The sequence below is a fragment of the Lytechinus variegatus genome, chromosome 8 (assembly GCF_018143015.1).
Source record: "Lytechinus variegatus isolate NC3 chromosome 8, Lvar_3.0, whole genome shotgun sequence".
Classification (NCBI taxonomy): Eukaryota; Metazoa; Echinodermata; class Echinoidea; order Temnopleuroida; family Toxopneustidae; genus Lytechinus; species Lytechinus variegatus.
The window spans coordinates 35,102,817-35,123,685 of record NC_054747.1 but is presented as its reverse complement, the minus strand read 5'-3'; the positions used below and the strand labels follow the sequence as shown (position 1 = coordinate 35,123,685).

Sequence of the window (20,869 nt, the reverse complement as noted above, 5' to 3'; positions counted from 1 at the left end):
AGTAGTACTACTACTACTACTACTACTACTACTACTACTACTACTACTACTACTACTACTACTACTACTACTACTACTACTACTACTACTACTCTACTACTACTACTCATCGTATTGCTGCTACTATTACCATGGATCCTACTAGTTCTAGTAGGATTCATGCTACTACTAATATTTCTGATACTATATTACTACTTCTACTTGCTGCTACGGCCTACTGTATGCCCACTTCTTAAAATTATTTTAGGAGTGTGCATGGATAATTTAATCTCAGTGCTCCTATAGTTACTGGAAATTAAATTGGTAATTGTTGCATTAATCACTCAACTCTCCCCACTGACATATTCATTAAGCCGTTTCAAAGAAAAAAAAATGAAAAGACAAGGTATCTCCAAAGATGCGTTATCGTGGACTGTGGCCCCGTCTAACAAAGGACCGATCTGATCATCTACGATTATGGAAAGCCAGCAACGCCAACATCTCATATACAAAGTCATGTTTGTTCAAAATAATTCTTATGTAGGCCTATATTCGTACATTCACAATTGTATTGAAAATAAGTTTGTTTTTCAATGGACATTGTACATGGCACAGAGTAAGTTATGACAATGATGGATTTCCATGATTATATCATAGTTGATGTTGTTAACCAAATCGGTGACACGACCCCGGGACACGACCAACTTCTGCGACATTTGCTCTTGTCTTAATATCTCAGCGGGCTTAGGGTGAAATTAGTTTAACAGATTTTTTTTGTTCAAATTTCAGAATAATGTGAAGACTTGGATTGGGATTTATTTAGTTTCGAAGATTAGGTTTTATGTTTCTCATAGGAGCGATTACCTTTACGTATACCTTGAGTATACTTTCCGTCTCCCCTTTCCTTTCCTTTTCTTTCTTTTTTTTTATTTTCTACCTTCGTTCTTTCTTGCCATCTTTGTCTTTCTTTCTTTCTCTCTCTCTCTCTCTCTTTCTTTCTTTCTATCCTCTCTCTTTTCCCTTTTCTTTTAATTTCTCCCTCTCTTTCCTTTTCTGCATCCCTCTTCCGATTTGATTATGATCCATGTTAGCAAGTATACTTAAATACATTACCCAATTACATAAGTAGTACTCACCTGAAATGTAAATTACATCTAACCAAGTTTTCCACCCTTTATTACAATTTAATCAATCCAATAATTGTCTTTTCATGATATTTCCCGAATTGCAAATTTCAGTGAACTCATAATGCCTCTCATGTTATTTAAATACTCTATTATGAATGTATGATATATTATGTTTATTGCCATGTTCCAAATGTAGATTCCATTGTTCACGTTAAATTTATATAATTTGTTGTCTATCATTTTGTACGGCATGTAAACAAGAATAATTTCCAATTATGGACAATGAATAAATATTTATACTTATACTTAAACTTAATTGTCATGGAACCGATCAAATCAATCGCAACTCTTCGTAAGACTGAACCCTGTACTTTGGCGAAGGGTGTTACTCCCACGCTCCTCATAGAATATGGCAATTAATAGTAATGTCCCCTCTCTCGTCATCTCGTCATATAGCATGACTATCAATGAAAAATTCATTGGTCTTCGGAGACCCTTCGGTATACGCACATGACACTCTTAATCTGGCAAAAAATTTGTTCTTATAATCATTTCTTCAACTCAGTGCATGCCAGTGGTGCGAGAAACGAAGCATTATCGAGTTCACGTAATATCACGTTTGTTCTGAAATTTAACGAAGTTATTAATAATCGCGAAAGAAGGTGTGGATAATTGCCCTAGATAATTGCAGGTGATGGGACAATGTATTATTGTAACGGGTGATAGGATGGGTACGTGGGGGTCTGTATTGAGTTGATGTGACATAAGCCAACGTTCCTGCGGGTTTGGGGTGGGATCACACCCCGAATAACCCCCTTACGATCGGAATAAACCCTCTCAAGCTCTCAAGTCTTTGTTATTCTGTACGTTGTGAATTGAAGGAGGGATCCGGGGTGCAGGGGGTGATGAGGAAGAGAACACATGCAAGGTCTCCTTCAAACCTTCAACCCCCAATGATTAACGGAGGCCAACATGCCATTGACTGGTTGTGTGTCGTGTCCTACATTAAACATAGGACTCCTATATGGATTTAATTGTTGTGACATTCGCAATATTGCCAGAGCACCTTAGCCGGCCCTTAGAGCAATCGCCAGTGAAGTTCAAAAATCCTTGATCGAGTGATATAGTATTTTGGGTGCTTTGCACCGTTGGATTATTGCCAGTGAAGTTCAAACCATCCTTGATCCAGTGATAGAATCTTTTGGTTGTTTCGCATCGTTGGCATCGTTGGATTATTGCCAGTGAAGTTCAAAACATCCTTGATCCAGTGAGAGAATCGTTTGGGTGTTTTGCGTCGTTGATTTACGCCAAAGTTTTAGAATAACGAATACTAATTCGGCAAAGTTTCAGGAAGAATTTCTTTGTGGACGTTAAGGTGAACTTAAAAGCGGCAGATATTTAATTACTGTTTTAGCCCTCGTCATGCTAATGCGATAATCATCACATCTGACCTGATTCTGCACTTCTCTGGTTTGGGGATTCCTCGATCGCAGCGGATTCTTTGTATTCGAAGTTAACACTAATACAGCTGTATAACCTGCATTTAAACAGTATAGTATTTGGATGGTATGTGCATTTTGAACTAATGAACATTTTGAGCGAAGACAAATCAAGGACTCATTTGGAGTTTTATCAGCTGATATTATTAATACTTAAAGAGGACTGATTTCATAATCTGGCTAACCATAAGATATTAATGCTCGGTATTCGGTAACTTCAACTTTGGTAACCATAATTAAAACAGATAATAGAGACCTCTCTTTGGCAAGGCAAAATCTCGTGAACGAATTTGTAATATTTAAAAATACATTTGCTGGATGGTCCTATTTTCGTATAGCAGGTATTAATTGAAAAGATGATAGAAAAGAATGGTGAAGAGGAGGAGAAGAAGAAGAGAAAGAAGAAGAAGAGAAAGAAGAAGGAGAAGAAATCATGATTTTGACGAATACTTAGATCATGCATTTTTTTTTATTTTGCAGAATTATAATTTTACAGAACAGGGTACCACTATCTTTATTTCCTGGAAATTCACCAACTTATTTGTCTTATTCTACAATAGCCCATATTATGTGATCCGTTTGTATCTTATACATTTGTAGAATTAGCATTTAAATCTATGCTTTCTCTTGTGCGGTCCTCCTTGGGCTATCCTGGGGCCCGTTTCATAAAGCTAAGAGCGACTTGAGAACGACTGATGGTGATCATTTCTTACGCGCTAAATAATCACCAACATAATGGTTAAATCATTTACCACAAGAAAGGATCACCAGTCGTTCTTATAGTCGCACTTAACATGATTATTTTACGAACAGCTTTATGAATCACCTACCTGGGGGTGTTTTTCACAAAGATTTAAGTATGACTTAGGTCGCACTTAAATGTCGACGCGTACATGATATGCAACGCGCAATCTTATTGATCAATACGCAGTGGTGCGCGTCCTCTTGGCGTGATTTGACCAATGCTCATGCCTTTTATACTGCGCGCAACTAGACATTTAAGTGCGACTCTAAGTCATACTTAAATCTTTGTGAAACACCCCCCTGGCTGTGTTTACAAGTGTTTTTTTTTTCAAATTATTTTCAAGAGAGGCTAAACCCGATGACAAGCTGTTCATTCAGGTACTGAGTCGTATATCATTTTTAAAGTTGTTCATCCCAGGGAAAATCATATTCATGTCATTAAGTCATCCCACTCGATTATCTTTGATTGTTGTGGGCGGAAGAATGATGAAAAATTTCGATTCTCTGCATTCAGGCTCCCACCAAGAACATGATGCTATACATATTGGTCGCATATTTATGCCTACTTCTGAACATTGGATCAGCGAATTTTCATTGTAAGTATATAGGTTTACACTTAATAAGGCGTTGCTAATTTAAATTTTACACAACTATGAGGGGGGGGGGGGTGCAAATAAAAGAACATATACACTGTTTGTTTGAACTGGAAATCCTGCCACCTATCATGCCAATTTTGAACAAATCGTTGAATTTGGCCCAGCGGATTAGTCTTTGGTCATTGAATCAGAGGGTCGTGGGTTCGAATCCCAGTCATTGCGTAATTATCTTCAGCAAGGTATCTATTCACAGTGTGCTTCACTGACTCCATAGACCCAGATGAGGTAAATGGATAACCCTAACGGCAAAGTGTAATTCCTTTAAAAAAATATGAGCACAGGAATCGGTAGTCGAACTTAGCCATGTTCGCAGGGGTAATATAGCAATGTCTTGAGCATATCAATGTGGATACGTGCGCCATAATACCCTATGCTATTGTCATTATTAATACAAAAATTGATATAAATACTTTTTTCAAAAAGAAAGTTTTGATAAAAAGGCGAGTCGAATCCCGTCTCCTTCGTATTGGTAAAGACTACCTGATAATAGGACTATCCCCGTCATCATTATTATCATCATAATCACCATCATTTTCATCACCATCATCACTATCACCATAATCATTATCATCATCATCATCATGATTTCCATTACCATCATCATCACCATCATCATCATCATTTTCATCACCATCATCAGCGTCATTATCATCGTCATTATGATTATCACCATCATTTCCACTGCCATCATCACAATCATTATCATCACCACCATCATCATCATAATCATTTCCATCACCATCATCATCATTATTGCCATCATCATCATCATTGTCATCATCATCATCGCCATCATCATCACCACCATCTGTATCCTCACCATAATTAGGTGGTCTGTCATGAATATGACAGATCACCTATTATATTCGTCAGATTTTACTTTATTTTTATTGCCAAATTTTGTTCCCAGGTTATCTCAAAATCGGGCCTGTCAAATTTCTTGATTTTCATGTCATGTATGGATATTATTGTGGAATCGCGAAACGAAACTTTTCAAGGTCATCAAAGCGTGATGACGTCATCTAGGCGCCATTTTGTAAAATTAAATTATTGATCATATCATCGCAACTAATCATCATAAATCATTCATATTTGCACCATATCAAGTTCAGATGACAGGTCATCAGGACATGTCAACAGAGGTCATGCAAAGGTCACGACGCGCACGTACGCGCGCGTCAAAATTTTAAAATTTTCCAAATCAACCGTGGTCAAGTTTGGGTACGTTTCAGGCCATTTTGAGCATGTCACGAATTTGCGCGCGCACAGGTATGCGTGCGCGTTTTTGCTCCTACCATCGCTATGCCTCTTCGAGTCGTCATTTATTTTGTGTCTGTCCATCGTCCATGATCTTCTGATTAATTTGATACCTCATTCAGCCTCTTACGACCAATAATACGCAAATGCGCGTCAATTCAAATGTGCAATACACGCGCGTAAAAACTCGCAAAATAAGTCAAAAGTGGGCAAAAATATGCCTATATAAAATTCACTGTAGCTCTTAAAGGAGTCCGTTGACCCCCAATTTTTCCTCGCTCTTGCATATAGTAAATATCTCATTTGGAGAATGTGTAAATACCACAAAATTATGTTAGAAATAAAAATTACACATTTTTGCAATATACGTCAACGTATTTATGCATATTTGACTGTATCTTTTTTATTAGTGGTCAGTTTTCTCTCAAATTTTGATATGATGTAGTCGAAACAATTCTCTACAAATAACGTGTGAATAATTTTCACTTTTGACCGCAGCATCAATGTTTTGTGACCTGTTTAAGTTTTTGCAAAATTTTTGTGGGCCTAATTTTGGAGATTTTTTTGAGAAAATGTGTTATTAACCAATTTTACGGTCTTCCTGTAAATTTGAAGCTCACTGGTTTTGCGGTTTTTCGTGTAGGACATTTTTCGTAGTTTTTCCGGAACTTTTTAAGCGGTAATTTTAACATTGTAAAACATCATTTATGTATTTTCGTAGTAAATGCTACAATATTGAAACGCTATTGTGTTGAAAAATTTCATTCCGGACATTTTGTGGAAATTTCCAGATTTTTTTTATTTGGTTATTTTCACTAAATATAAAATATAACAGATTTTCAGATACCTTCTGTGAAATAAAAAAAATGCGATTTACTTAAATAAATATTTTCTTGAAATTTTGCGGGAAAATTGCCTGTATTTGAATCTTTCACCTAACTTTTTTTGTAAAGTCATCAAGAAAGAATTTTCAAGTTAATGCTAAAGTCATACACAATTAATAAATCGATATTGAAAATTCTTGACGGAAAATATAATGTGAAATGTTTAGGAATTTCAGAAATTTTGCAAACATTCCCCCCCAAAAAAAAAAATCTACTTAATTCTTTCATCAGATACATCACTAGTGAGTTTTGAAGTGAATGCTGTGAAATTGTAGCATTGCAAAATTTCTCATTAAAAATAATTCAAATTTACCAGACGTTTTGAACATTGTGAAAATTCTTGTTTGAAAGCTTAAAAGAAAAAATGTTGACAGAATAAACAATTTTTAAAAAGTTTTTCCATACAAAACATGAAACTGTAGATTAAAAATTTGCTGCTCTGAAATAGAAGGCTCCTTTCATAGCGCAATTTTGGAAAGCCAATTTCGGTAAATCGTATCAAATTTTTGAGGAGTTTTAAGGCATTTTACGTGCTCCAAACTTCATGTCGTATTTACCGTATTGCATTATCATTGTCATCATGACGGTTGTTATCACCACATTAATAATCACATTTACCAATGGTAAAAATTTATTCCTAGAATGTCTATGATCAAGATTATGAATCATATCTAAAAAATCATTTCATACAACATCAGCCGACACTGAATGAAAAATCATGACAGACCACCTAATTCGTCCTAATGACGAATTAAAATCTAGTTCATCATTGTATTTCTGTTGAAAATGATTCGATAAAGAAATTTATTTAAAGCTATCAGTTATGAATTCAGTCATCATCATTGCCCCCATCATCACCATCACGTCATCAATGTTATTTTTTGTACCACAGGTCCAGAGCATGAATACCAAGTTCTCTACGTCCAGGAAGGGGTTTCGATCACATTACCCTGTACCTATACACCTACAAACATCGATACGGACGTTAATTTTTACTGGTATGCTAAGCATGCTATCAGGCAAGGTATGTTTATCGAGCCGGTACTATCTGTTTATTAATACATGTACTTTATAACAGCAGTGGCATAATGAGCAACAAAAATATCCTTTAAAAAAAATAGGGACCAGCCATGGCATATAACACATATTCTTAAAGTGCTGTGAGAGAGCGAGGCGAATGAGCAAGAATTTATTTTGATCCCTGTTATACCTTTCAATAAAATTGTCTGCCAAGGCAAGTGTAGTTGTGTGCATCGTTTTATTATCTTCTTGAAGGTACACAATCGGGTCTAATTATCAATATTATTATTTTGATGATAATTAGAACTCTCTGTCTCTGCCCCTCATCCTTTTCCCCATTCGCCCCCCCCCCCCTCCCCCAACTACCAATATTTAACCATCGCCTCTCCAGCCAAGTCCATCACACTATATGCAAACGAAGAAATTAAGCAGGGAGCTGAAGATGCAGCGGGGAATTATTCGCTTGTTTACCGACAGGTCAACCCGGGTCCCACAGGCAGCTCGAACCTCACAATTTTGTCTGCACACCGAGACAATCCACGGATCTACAAGTGTCGGGTCTCGGCACCGAGTTGCAGATTCGATCGAAGTTTTACTGTCATCGTTAACTGTGAGTATGAATCTGTGCGAGGGACTCTTTCCATTTCATGGGGCAGCTCCACATTGTGTGTGTGTGCTGCGGTGTGGTATATAGGTGAGTTGGATTCATCTGGATATATCTAAGCCCATAGGCGGCGGAAGCGGGGGGGGGGGTACAGGTCCCCCTTATATTTGAGGTGGGGGACGGTCCCCCCCCCCCCCCCCAATTTTTAGTTGATTACCTTTTTTTTGCTTGTCAAATATTTTACATTTGTCCATTTTTTTGCTTGTCAAATTTTTTACATGTGTCCATCACAAAAATTCAGGTGGACCCCCTAGATTTTTTTGGCTTCCGCCGCCAATGGCTTAGCCGCCAAACTCAATTTTAACAATGACCTACCGTGAATTATCTCTACAAAAAAATTGCAGAGGCAGGGGGTTAAGGAAATTAGATAGATAGAGAGACAGAAAGAGAGAGAGAGAGGGGGAGGGTGGGGGAAAATGTCTTCTGGGCCTTTTTCTATTTAAACTTTCGTTTTGGGTGCTTCATCGCTCAAATTCTATAGAAAAAATTCCCATCTTCTCACTTGAGTTTACTTTATCTTCTTGCATATTGCACGAACGGTAAAAAAAAACAACGAAAGAAAATGTAATTTGCCAGTATGGGAGAAATGGGCTAATCAAATAAGACTTTGGGTCGCTCATGATTGCGTTGAAAAAGTATAGATTCTTTCCTTTTTGAATACAAAACATTGTGCATGATTCCAACACTTTAATGGGCTTGCGGGTTCATCGATCATAATTGATGGTGGAAATTAAGTCTGCAAACTATGAATAATGAAATTCAATTATCCCCCCTCCTCGCTCGACCCTCCATTAATACACGATTAGCTGGTAGTGAGATGCTACGTGTCTACACGAAAACGATCAGTGCATGCAGCCGCGCCTACTCATGTAACATTATGTCGATGTATCGTATGCTCGGTGTATGAATGTCACGTGCAAAGAAAACTACTCCGTATTGAATAAAATAACCACTACTATGATCATCATCATATCATATTAGGACCATTCGGTGCTTCTAGTGAATTTGGTGATGGTGATGATGATGATGATGGTGATGACGATGATAATGATGATGGTGGTGGTGGTAATACAGCCACAATAACGAAAAGAAATCGATAATAATAATCTTTATAGGCCTAAAGCTGATGAGGATGATGAACAGGGGCGGATTTAAGATTTTCCAAAGGGGGACAAATTTTTCCGAGGAAAATTTTACAAGCCATAAAAGGGTTTTCACCCAAAATTTAAGGTCATTTCGTCCACGAAAAAAACTTGACAAGCAAACAAAGAAAAAGAAAAAAAAATAGTTATGCCACTGAAAGGGGGGGGGTGCCTCCCCCCCCCCCTTGATCCGCCAGTGATGACGATGGTGATGGTGATCATGATGATGGTGATCATAATGATGATGGTGATGATGAAGATGACGATGATGGTGATGATGATGATAATGATGGTGATGATGAAGATGACGATGATGATGATGGTGATGATGATGATTATGATAGTGATGGTGATGATAGTGATGGTGATGATGATGATAGCACTGTTGATGATACTACCAGGTTAGAATTCAGCCGGGTTAGACAATTGTTTACAGGAGCCAACTATTGCACTAAAACTATTTCCCCCAAAATGGAATAGTGTTACTATTACTATTATTACTACTACTACTACTACTACTACTACTACTACTACTACTACTACTATTACTATTACTACTACTACCACTACTACAACCACTACTACTACTACTACTTCTACACTACTACACTGTAAAAACTGTGGTGTTAAAACTGACACCAATTGGTGTTAATAGAGGACCACACCCTGATGTGTTAAAATTACGCACTAGAGATTAAACGTAACACCAAAGAGTGTAAATGTAACAACAAAAGATATGGAAATAACACCTATAGGTGTAAAAATAACACCACCAATTTAACACCGGTGTAAAATAAGTGGTGTGGTCCTCTTTGTAAACCGGTTAACACCATAGTTTATGCTGTGTACTACTACTACTACTACTGTTACTACTACTACTACTTTTATTACTACTACTACTACTACTACTACTACTACTACTAGTACTACTGCTATTTCTACTGTTACTACTACTACTACTACTACTACTACTACTATTTCTACTGTTACTACTACTACTACTACTACTACTACTAGTACTACTACTACTACTACTGTTACTACTACTACTACTTTTTTATTACTACTACTACTACTACTACTATTACTACTACTACTACTACTACTACTACTACTCTACTACTACTACTACTACTACTATACTACTACTACTACTACTACTACTACTACTACTACTGTTACTACTACTACTACTTTTATTACTACTACTACTACTACTATTACTACTACTACTACTACTACTACTGCTACTATTACTACTGCTACTACTACTACTACTACTGCACTACTACTACTACTTCTACTTTTACTACTTATACTACTGATACTACTACCAGTAAACGATAATGATATTAATAATGATGATGAGGAGGATGATGATGACTATGATAATGATAATAATCATTGCAAAAATATAAATAACAATATACATCATAACTAACGACAAAAATGACTCCATTGCGTTTGTTTCTTCTTCATTCTAAGTTCCCGCCACTATCCAATATATTGGACCAAGAAGGGCGCCATTTTGGACTCCCGCGGAGCCGGGAAGATATCTGTCAATGAGACCGATGACGTCACGCTCATTTGCTATTCCAGAGGTGAACCACCGCCATTTAATTCCTGGGCTAAAACAAACGATGATGGAGAGGTCACATATAACACAACACTTTCAGGTAAACATTTTGAAGCGATCATGATTTCATGCTTTTTTATCTTTATCAAATCTCCCTTTAATTTTGTTATTAAGTTAATGTTACTTCTACGAACCCATTTAACCTGCCTTCAAGGAAATTGAATTATTGATAATAATCCATGCATATTATTTTCCCTCAAGACCATAATTATATGTTTCGGAAAGCTGAAGTTTTAAAGTAGGTTTCAAAAACTCATTCTTCTTTGTTATGTGTATGTAAATTTTTTAATTCATTTTTTCCTCCCCCCCCCCGCCCGTGATATTCTCCTTTATTCAATCAAGTGATTATTTAGGTTTACTTCATCACTTTTTGCAAGTGACATATGTCATTTCATAGCTCACTGTGACTGCATTGAAGACTATACTTCGCGGACAAATATGAATAATTCGACGAAATTGGATTTGTTCTGATTTACTTGATCTAAGGAAGATGTGAAATAAGTTTTGGCAAGCCGTTTATGTTTTTTTCTTTCCCAAAGTAAGAGTCAGTTCAAGCAATTATTTTCCATTGTTTTCTTGGTTTTATCTGCTATTTACATTTCCTCTGTATTTGTAATGTGAGGGTGTGGGTGTGGTTTTAGGCGTGTGTACGTGTGTGCATTACGGTTTGTCGCCTTCAAGGGCGTAGGCTGGTTTGAGTGGTATGGGGTGCACATCCTTGGGAGATGGAACTATAGTTATATGGGGTGCACATCTTGGGGAGGTGGGACTAAAGTTTTGAAAATCAGCTGTTCAAAGCAGAAGTGGCATACGGCAAATTTTGTTTTGCTTGCCAGTGACGGAACTCCTCTGCCTCAGTACGATGATGCACATGCAACCAGTGCACCCACAGCCTACACCCTTGCCGTGGGAGGGCTCATGCGTTTGTCTTGGCTAGTCAATTTCTGTTTCATATTTGAATTCTTCGTGTTTTTATTTGTTTTGTATTAGCATGTGAGTGAGATGTTTTATTTCTGAGGGTCTTCAGACAGACCCTCTTAAAAAGTGTGATACTAAGAATAATATAGGCTAGCCTGTATGAAGAAGAAAATTTATATATGAATAAAACAATCCAATGTATTTTTTCCCCAAATTTTTTTTTGCAGAGAAGAAATCGAATGGAAATTTAACGTTAACTAACGTATCAAGAACGCAGAGTGGAATATATAGATGTCAGTCTACTAACACATATGGGAATGATACAACAGATGTGGAACTTGAAGTACAATGTAAGCTATGACATGACTTTCTTTATAAAGATTGATTGATTCTGTTTTACTGTGTTGATGTTGTAAAATAGCTGTTACAAATTGAATAGGTGTATGTTTTGCTAAATACGTGCATCCTGTTTAGCGGAAATGAAATACTTAAAGGAAATCAAATTTGCTTTCTTTAGAGCACTCAGGTGCTAAGATGTGCTTTAATAAATAATGCTTAATAACGTATTCGAAATATTGTCAGAGATTTTTCAATATTTTGAATATAGAAAGCTGTAATAATGTTTTCCCAAATGCCCAGATGCCCCGGAAGTACTAACCTACCAAACCGACATCCGGGCTGCTCCTGGCGAGGCACTTTCAATTGTTTGTAATGTCACAGCTTTGCCCGAGCCTCTGGATTTCTATTGGTTAAAGGATGACGTCAGAATCAAAGATGGCGACGAAGATGATGAGGGGTCGATTCCTAACGCGTAAGATGATATGTAATTTAAAGATGCATCGCAGCTTTTACTATCGGAGGAAGATTATAGAGACAATTTATTATGAATGGAATAAGACTAATAACCAGGTTGTAAAATTTGTTTAAAGTTAAATCGTAAAACAAAATCTGAAAGATACGGATTTGCATAACGAATGATTCGACTAAAACACGAATTGCATTTGCCGATCCCCTCTATCTACTATACCTTTCATGCTGTCGTTACATTGATCTTTCATTGATTGATTTGTTTTATTGTTAAAAGTATATATGTATGTAAATTACGTTCCCCTTTCAAAGGATATGGATAAAGCGAATTTGAATTTCAATTTTAATCGAATAGACCCTTAATTATCAGAGTATCGAGTCGTTAAATTACATTATTTTCCCCATAGTTGACACTGTCTGCTTTACTAATATCTGATATTTTGACATCTGAATTTCTTTTTATTTGCTTACTTTTATTAGGATCTCCCTGTCATGTTTCCCCACTTTTACTCGGTAAGTAGGCTTAAACATTTCATTTTCTAAATCATTTCTTGCTCGATATGTCCAACACATAATTTCGCAATCGAACCAATAATAACATTATGGTCCATTTATATAGCGCAGCTACTGTAATTACATATACTCTACTGCGCTTGATATTTGGTATCATTACTCCTGCTTTAGCCCCCGGGGGGGGGCACTCAGTATATAATGCATATTGGTATGTGCCGCGGAGGGGACCCCCATTTTTACACCCAAATTTCCGCTCCAAGGCATAGCATTTTGTTCTTATCGAGAAAAAAGAAGAAAGAAATCCGCTCCAAAGCTTCGCATATTTTTCGTTACGCCGTTCCGGTCGCATTGATCAGCTGCAATTTTGGTGAAAAGCGGCCGCCGAGCGCTGTCCGACCATCGTCTCTGGGCGAGCGCACCCGGCGGAGGCCGCGCTAGCTGCATCATGCACTCATACCCGTTCCATAGGGGTGCATACGCACGTACTCACACGCTGGCGATCCGTTCCAAGGACCCCCGTTTTCACAAAATTGTAGTTCCGAAGCCCGTTCCGAGGACCCTCCTTTTTACAATAAGCCCGCTCCAAGGCCCCCGTTTTTTGTCTCGCCCGCGGCACACCCCTACCACTTTTTTGGTCGAGTGCCCCCCCCCCCCGGGGCTGTAGCTGAGCCGCCATAAAGCATTCAAGGAATAAATCCTACCGGGTACCCATTCACCTCACCTGGGTCGAGTGCAGCACCACGTGTGTAAATTTCTTGCTGAAGAAAAACACGCCATGGCTGGGTTTCGAACCTGCGTCCCTCTGGTTGAAAGACGAGAGTAGTAACCACCAGACCACGATGCCCCCAAATAAGATATGTAGTCGTTTTGATCAATCTAGGTTGCGTTTCATCAACTTTTTATCGTCTGACAAGTTGTCGGACCTTTCCTTGATTTTGATTGGTTGGGTAAAATTCTCACTATGGTAACTGCATATAACACAAAGTTTATTGGATAAAACGACGGACAAGTTTATTTATGAAATTCTCAACGCATGCTGTCGGTTTCGTTGGTGCGACTGTATAGCACTCTTTAAAAAAAACAGTCAAAAATGACTAGTTAATAGGGTCAGCTGGGTGCAACTGCTATTCTAGTCATATTTGACTATTTTTCTAGTCGTATTTTACTCGAACAGAGTTACATCTAAACAGAATGTATGTCAGAAATGTGACTAGCATGTCAGTTGCACCCAGCTTACTACTTGTCTAGTCAATTTGACTGATTTGTTGAAAGAGTGTAACATTATAATTGAAATATTCTACGTTTAAAATGTTATTTCTTCAATTTTATTATGATGTATGATTTGGCATGACGATTAAGTTGCAATCAAGTGTAAGTCATGAGTATACATCCAAAGCAATAAACTTTAATCTATTTAGATTAACTGCTTTGATTGTTATTATCATTATCATTATTATTATTATTATTGTTATTATCAATAGTAGTCGTAGCACCAGTATTATTATTATTATTAGTAGTAGTAGTAGTAGTAGTAGAAGTACGGTAGACGTAGTAGTAATAGTAGTATAAATAATATATTATTGTTATCATATTATTATTATTATTATTATTAGCATTATTGTTAGTATTACAATTATCATTCAAAATTATTTGTTCATATAAGCATACATCTGTTATTTTTTTCTATTTATTTCATTCTTATAAAATGTTATATCGGTATCCCATAATAGATGGACTATATGCCTTCCAGTAATTGGACAGAGTAAAACAACCTACATCGGTGGGTTAAGGACCCCAATATCAAGTGACCCATATCAAACTATATAGCGATAACATATTCAGCCCCTAAGGAAATACGTTTTAAGTGCCGTAAGAAATGAGTAATGTCGGCTGGGCGGCTACGTCTATACTCGCTTTCGAAATTTCAGTTACAGGACAGTGCTATCGGAAGAAGATCTGTTTAATTATCACGAGTAAGAAAGGGGCGTATCTAGGAATGAAAAATACAGGGGCCATATATTTATGATAATCCAAAAACAATTCTAACAATAAATCATTTGACCAGATATTGTACTTATAGGCAAAGACAAAGACGAGCACTGCAATAACTCAGGTGTTGAATTAACACCAGCCCGGAATCTATATATGTCCACACCAGAGAAGTACCTATTGAAACAACGCCAGTTTGGAATCAAACCGATGCTGTTTTCATACTAATTTGTGTTGTATAAACACCTATCTGGTGTTAGACCAAAACCAAACTGGTGTAGTTTAACACTTCTCTGGTGTGGACATATATATATTCCGGGCTGGTGTTAAATCAACACCGTTGTTTTTGCAGTGTGTCTCCTGATGTGTGCTTTGTTTCACTATACCCAACAACTATAACGTTCAATGTCTGGAGGCTTTTCCTGTGTGATGATTACTTCTTTTTAAAATTTACCAATCTCATTTTTTGATGCATGCAACTCTTCATCTTGTCGCTAGCTTTGCTGGCTTGTATAATGGCCAAGTTGTCGTCAGTTTCATCAGAATTCAAAGACTGTGTTTTTAAAAAACATGATTCTACAAAAAATTTAAATGTTCACTAAATTCCATCCATCATTTGCCAATCTAATTTTGATGCAACTATTCATCTTGTCGCTAGCTTTGCTGGCTTGTATCATGGCCATGTTGTCGCATCAGAATTCATAGACTGTGTCTTTAATAAACATGATTCTACTAACCTATAACTAGGGTTAAAATCTTAAATGTTCACTAACCTCCATCCATCATTTAATCCGTCTATTCCTTAAAGTTCGGCATCTATTTTATTCATATTTTCATCCAATCATAAATCATAATTCGCAAATTGCAAATTCTTTTCTTCCATCAAATCGATTATAAAGCCTAATACACAAGCCTCCTAAATTATTATTGGTCATCCCCAATATTATACTGATGTTGAAGAAATTGGGGTGTGTTTTTTGTCTTTTGACCTCGTATGTCAATCATTAGTTTTATAATAAATCAGTTAACTTGTATGATTCAGATTATGCTACGAAGCGATCTTAAAATGAAATACTATTATTGTCATTGATCTGGGGAGCGTTTCATCAATATGTTCATCCGTGATTTTTTCATTATTCATTTTTTCATATTTTCATTTCCATGATTTTGATTGGCTGAGAGGCACTGTTCCTATGGTAACTGTCGGATAAAATGGGACTTGTCGGATAAAACGTCCGACAAGTCCTTTCATGAAACGCCCCCAGAACTTTGTTTTACTTTATCAGAACTTGAATTTATATTTTGATGTATAGGTTTGTGATATTTAGTCTAGACCCAAGTAAGGACTATGGAAATTACACATGCGTAGCAACAAACCAAGTTGGCACATCTACAGCAACAGTAAACATAAACGGTGAGGAGTTTACCTTCTGTACTTTCATTATGTTTTCGTGTAGAAATAAGATTATTGATTCAAGGACAAGTCCACTTCTAAAAAAGTTGAATAAAAAGAGAAAACAAATCCAACAAGCATAACACTGAAAATTTCATCAATATCGGATGTAAAATAAGAAAGTTATTACATTTAAAAAAAAAAATCGCTTAATTTCACAAAATAGTTGTTTGCACATCCTGGTCGGTATGCAAATGAGGGAACTGATGATATCACTCAATCACTATTTCCTTCGTATTTTATTATATGGAATATGGAAAAAAAATCTCCTCATTGTACTGTGAATCAGAGATTTATTTTGTAATGTTGAATTAGCATTGTTTAACATTTTATGGTTCAGTCAAGTCGGTCCTTATTGTCAAATCTGCAAAAATTGAAATACAGTTATAAAATTCAAACTATAAACAAACCAGAGAAATAGTGACTGAGTCTCTCATTTGCATGTGACTAAATTGTGCACATAACTATTTTGTGAAAAATAAGCGAAAATTTAAAATGTCGTAACTTTCTTATTTTAAATCTGATTTTGATGAAAATTTTTAGCATTATGCTTATCTGATTATTCTCTATTGAATAAAATCAACATTTTTCTGAGATGGACTTAACCTCTACATAATTATTAATGATTTTGACTATAAAACTCATCTTTCAACCCATGTTAAAATGGTACAGTTACCATTCGGATAAAAAGATATCTCTGTCTATCAACATGATCAATATGGAGACAATTTGGATCGGCCTAACCTTATTTGTAAATGATTGTTGATTAACAGTGAACTGGTAGATTTGCGAAAATGTAACTAAAAATAAATTCAGTCGTATAATATCAACAGTAATAGTTGAGTTGCTGTTGATTTTCGGGTGGTGGAAATAGTAGTAGCAGATGTAGCGATGGTAACTGCTGATGTGCATCCGTTCACATCATCCGTCGTCGTGATCGATGTCTTCATCAATGATATGATGTTATATGATGATTATGATGATGATGATATGATGAGATTATCGTCATCGCAGTCATCGCTGTCATCTTCGTCGTCATCATAATCATCATCATCATCACAATAATTAAAATCGATGATCACAATCATTTTAAAATCATTATCGCCATCGTCGTCATCACCATCTTCATCATCATCATCATTTAAGTAGTTGATAAAATGATGACAAGCATTATGAAAATAATGAAAATTAAGATGACAAAGATTAGTGTATGATGATCACCATCGCCATCATCTTCTTCATCATCACCACCATCATTATCTCCATCATCATTCATGAAGATGATCGGATATCATGGAAATTTCATTAGTGAAACTGATGATGGTGGTAATAATCATCATCATCATCTTGCGTGTCATTACCATAATTTCTTGCCACCTGTCAGGTCGCCCACCAGCACCAGTGATACTGGATGATGAAACACAAGGTCGCTATGGTCGTTTTCACACCTTGGTATGGTCTCCATACTCCGAAACAGAAAGCGATAACTCCCAGCTGACTGATATTCCTATTTCACGGTACGTCATTCAATATCAACGACAAGATGCAGAGGTGAGTTGCCCAGGTGGGTGTTTCATAAAGCTGTTCGTAAGTTAAGAGCGACTTCAAGAACGACTGGTGATCCTTTCTTGTGGTAAATGGTATATACAATGGTTTAAGCGCGTAAGAAAGGTTCACCAGTCGTTTTTAGAGTTGTTCTTAACTTACAAACAGCTTTATGAAACGGCCCCAATTTATGTTTGTTTGTTGTTTTTGTTGTGTGTTTTTGTGGGGGGGGGGGGGTGGGGTATTACAAAGTGGACACCATACACATGAAGCACGTAAAAGGTGTTCTTTATCACAACCAAGTGATAGTCGCGAGTACAGTGGAAATGGCTTCATTATTTCCATATCATGTAAAAAAAAAGTGTAATGAAATATATCCAATCTGAAAATAAACGACCTTTTAGCGGCGGCCTTGTAGATTATCCATCTGACAGTTAATAATCTTAAACGCAGTTTTGATTCTTAAATCTTGTTTGAATAGATTGCTATTTTAAAGTTAGCACGACAACAGACCTCGATGACTAAATGGAATAAAGGTCTATTGTCCTATTAGTTGCGTTTATCATTCTTATCGAAACAAATTCATCCTTCCATCTTTATTTGATTTTTCTTTCTTATCAAGAAAATCTCAAACTCGAGAGAACTTGATGAAATCAATGAAGTATCTGTGAGATGGCCAGACGAGGCTTTATCAGCAGCACCGGGCAGACACGGGTCGTTTGTCCTGGAGAACCTGATTGAGAATAGCTCCTACGTTGGTCTGCTTTGTCCTGGAAACGACCACGGTCTGGGAGATTGTACACCGTTCACATTCACGACGTCAGACGGTAATGATTTTTTTTTCGATTGCAAAAACAAAAAAAACGCGTTTTTTTTATGAGGTACATTCAGGGGCGGATCCATGATTTTCCGAGGAAAATTTTAACAAGCAAAAAAAAAGGTCTTTACTTTCAAAGGGGGAGGGCACATTTCTGTTTTGACGGGATTTTTACATTACAAATTTTGATTTCACTTCTCAAAGGGGGTGGGGCACGGGCCGGCTGTGCCCCCCCCCTCCCCCGAATCCGCCATTGGGTTTATTCACAGGAATATCGATCTAATGTTTAATGCCCTGCTTCATGACCTGTTTGCATTGGGTCAGCGATTATCGTAGGCTGGTCGTATGAAGATCGTATCCTGCTAGTCGTGATCACCATAATTTGATACGGTGATGGTAAGATGTTCGTACAGATTCACTTGTTTAGCTGGGAGTTTTCATCAAGTTTGTTCAATATCGTACAATCGTAGCCCTTAAAAACGTCGTAGTTACCTACGATCAGCGCAGGACATCGTACAATGTAAGGGCATCGTGTGATCATTGAAAGTGTTATTGTAGCGCAGGGACATCGCACGATATCCTTACGGCCTCTGTATGGCTCGATCTGTGACCCTCTATGATGCCAAAAAAGGGAAATCTTACGAAGACAGTAAATAGGACCTGATATAAGCTAAACACGAAAATAGTAGCCAATAGCTATATACGATATCACCAAAAATCGGTCCCATTCACCGAAACAAGATCGACGTAGCAAACGTAAAACTTCCGAAGTAAATTTGACGGTTTTGTTTTTCAGGTAAAAGGAATTAAGAAAACGCATGTCGAATCCTTGCCAATTTTCAATTTCCTAATTTTGGATTTGATAATTCTCTTCTAAAATGTGCCTGGTCCGAAAGTCTAGAACATTGTTTTGAACATAGCATTATGACTTTTGTCATAGGCAGACATCACACCAACCAGCCGACCGTTTGCGATTGATCCGATCAATCACAACTATGGAAAGCCAGCAAAGTCAATATATGAAATGCAGGTTTGTTCAAAGGTTTTTCTAGATATGAATGTATGTATCCATATAATAAACTCATTGATTTCTTGACGAATTGGGTTATTTTCCTGTTTTTGCAAAGGACATTTTGCAAATTTCCTGTAGAAAAAAATTATGACACTGATGGATTTCCATAGAGTTACGACTGATTGGATCAATCGTAACTCTTTGTAAGACGGGCCCTTGAATATTGTTGGAGAAACATGAATAACTTATCATGGTATTATCATATCCTCGTAATGATACGATAATATTCCCTCCTCGAAAAAAATGAAGACATATATAAAATTTATATTTTATTGACATGTTTTACCCACAGTTGTACAAAAACGTCCACCAGAACCTATTTCTGAAATTGAATGCGTTGGTAAGTATTACACCCCTTCGAGACTCCCCCCCCCCCCCCCTCTCTGTCTCTCTCTGTCTCTCTTTCGTTTTGTCATTTATTACATTTCATTAAAATAGACAAGCAAGTTACCGTATGTTTATAATTACGTTTATGATTTATTTTTAGTAGACAATGTTTAGTATGAATATTTTTTTTTTATTTTAATATCATTTCGTATAAAAAATATTTTTGGAGTAAAAAATCAAACCAAATTTCTAACATGTTTCATTATTTACACATTAAAATTTTATTGATATGATCTGTCAAAGTAAAAAATGAAATATTTCTTATTTGTTATTGTGTCAGGAATCTTAAAGTAAAAATAAAAGGAATATTAAAACGCCCCCTTTATCTGAATAGTTTTGAAAGCAAAATCAAACCAATATACATTCTTCTACCCTAGGTGCAGATCCATGTAAGGGGGTGTGGCTTCCGAATTCGGCTGCGGTGAGAGATTCACCTGTTACCATGGTTACAATATCAACAGGCTTCATAGTTTGGTTGTTGATGACGTCATTATGATCACAGTGAACTATCATAGTTTATTCATTCATTTATTTATTTATTGACGTATCTTAATTGTATTTATTTTGTTTTACCCGATTTTAATACAAATTTCTTTTTTGCAGGTTCCTTCATATTTAGAATATTTTAAATTGTTGATTTCAAATCTTTGTATTGTTTAATTTAGATGAATGATGCCTTGTCTGATTTGTACACCATCTTAATTCTATTGTTTTGTATTATGCTCAAAATTATGTGAAATATGTAAAATAAAGTCAAGTA

General features: G+C 36.5%; 1 protein-coding gene and 1 long non-coding RNA gene across 2 annotated transcripts; both read left to right on the top strand.

Moving 5' to 3' along the window:
- The first annotated feature begins 1,837 nt into the window (after positions 1-1,837).
- Positions 1,838-7,161, top strand: LOC121420841. Its single transcript, XR_005970852.1, has 3 exons — positions 1,838-2,672; positions 3,864-3,945; positions 7,039-7,161. It is a non-coding gene; the product is annotated as an uncharacterized LOC121420841 (long non-coding RNA).
- A 652-nt stretch (positions 7,162-7,813) lies between these two features.
- LOC121419679 (hemicentin-2-like) lies at positions 7,814-20,649 on the top strand. Its single transcript, XM_041614138.1, has 10 exons — positions 7,814-7,860; positions 10,458-10,648; positions 11,754-11,876; positions 12,166-12,337; positions 12,814-12,846; positions 16,149-16,249; positions 17,673-17,839; positions 18,456-18,660; positions 20,015-20,062; positions 20,487-20,649. The coding sequence occupies exons 1-10, from the start codon at positions 7,814-7,816 to the stop codon at positions 20,603-20,605; spliced, it is 1,206 nt and encodes a 401-aa protein (XP_041470072.1). The 3' UTR covers positions 20,606-20,649.
- Positions 20,650-20,869: the final 220 nt, after the last annotated feature.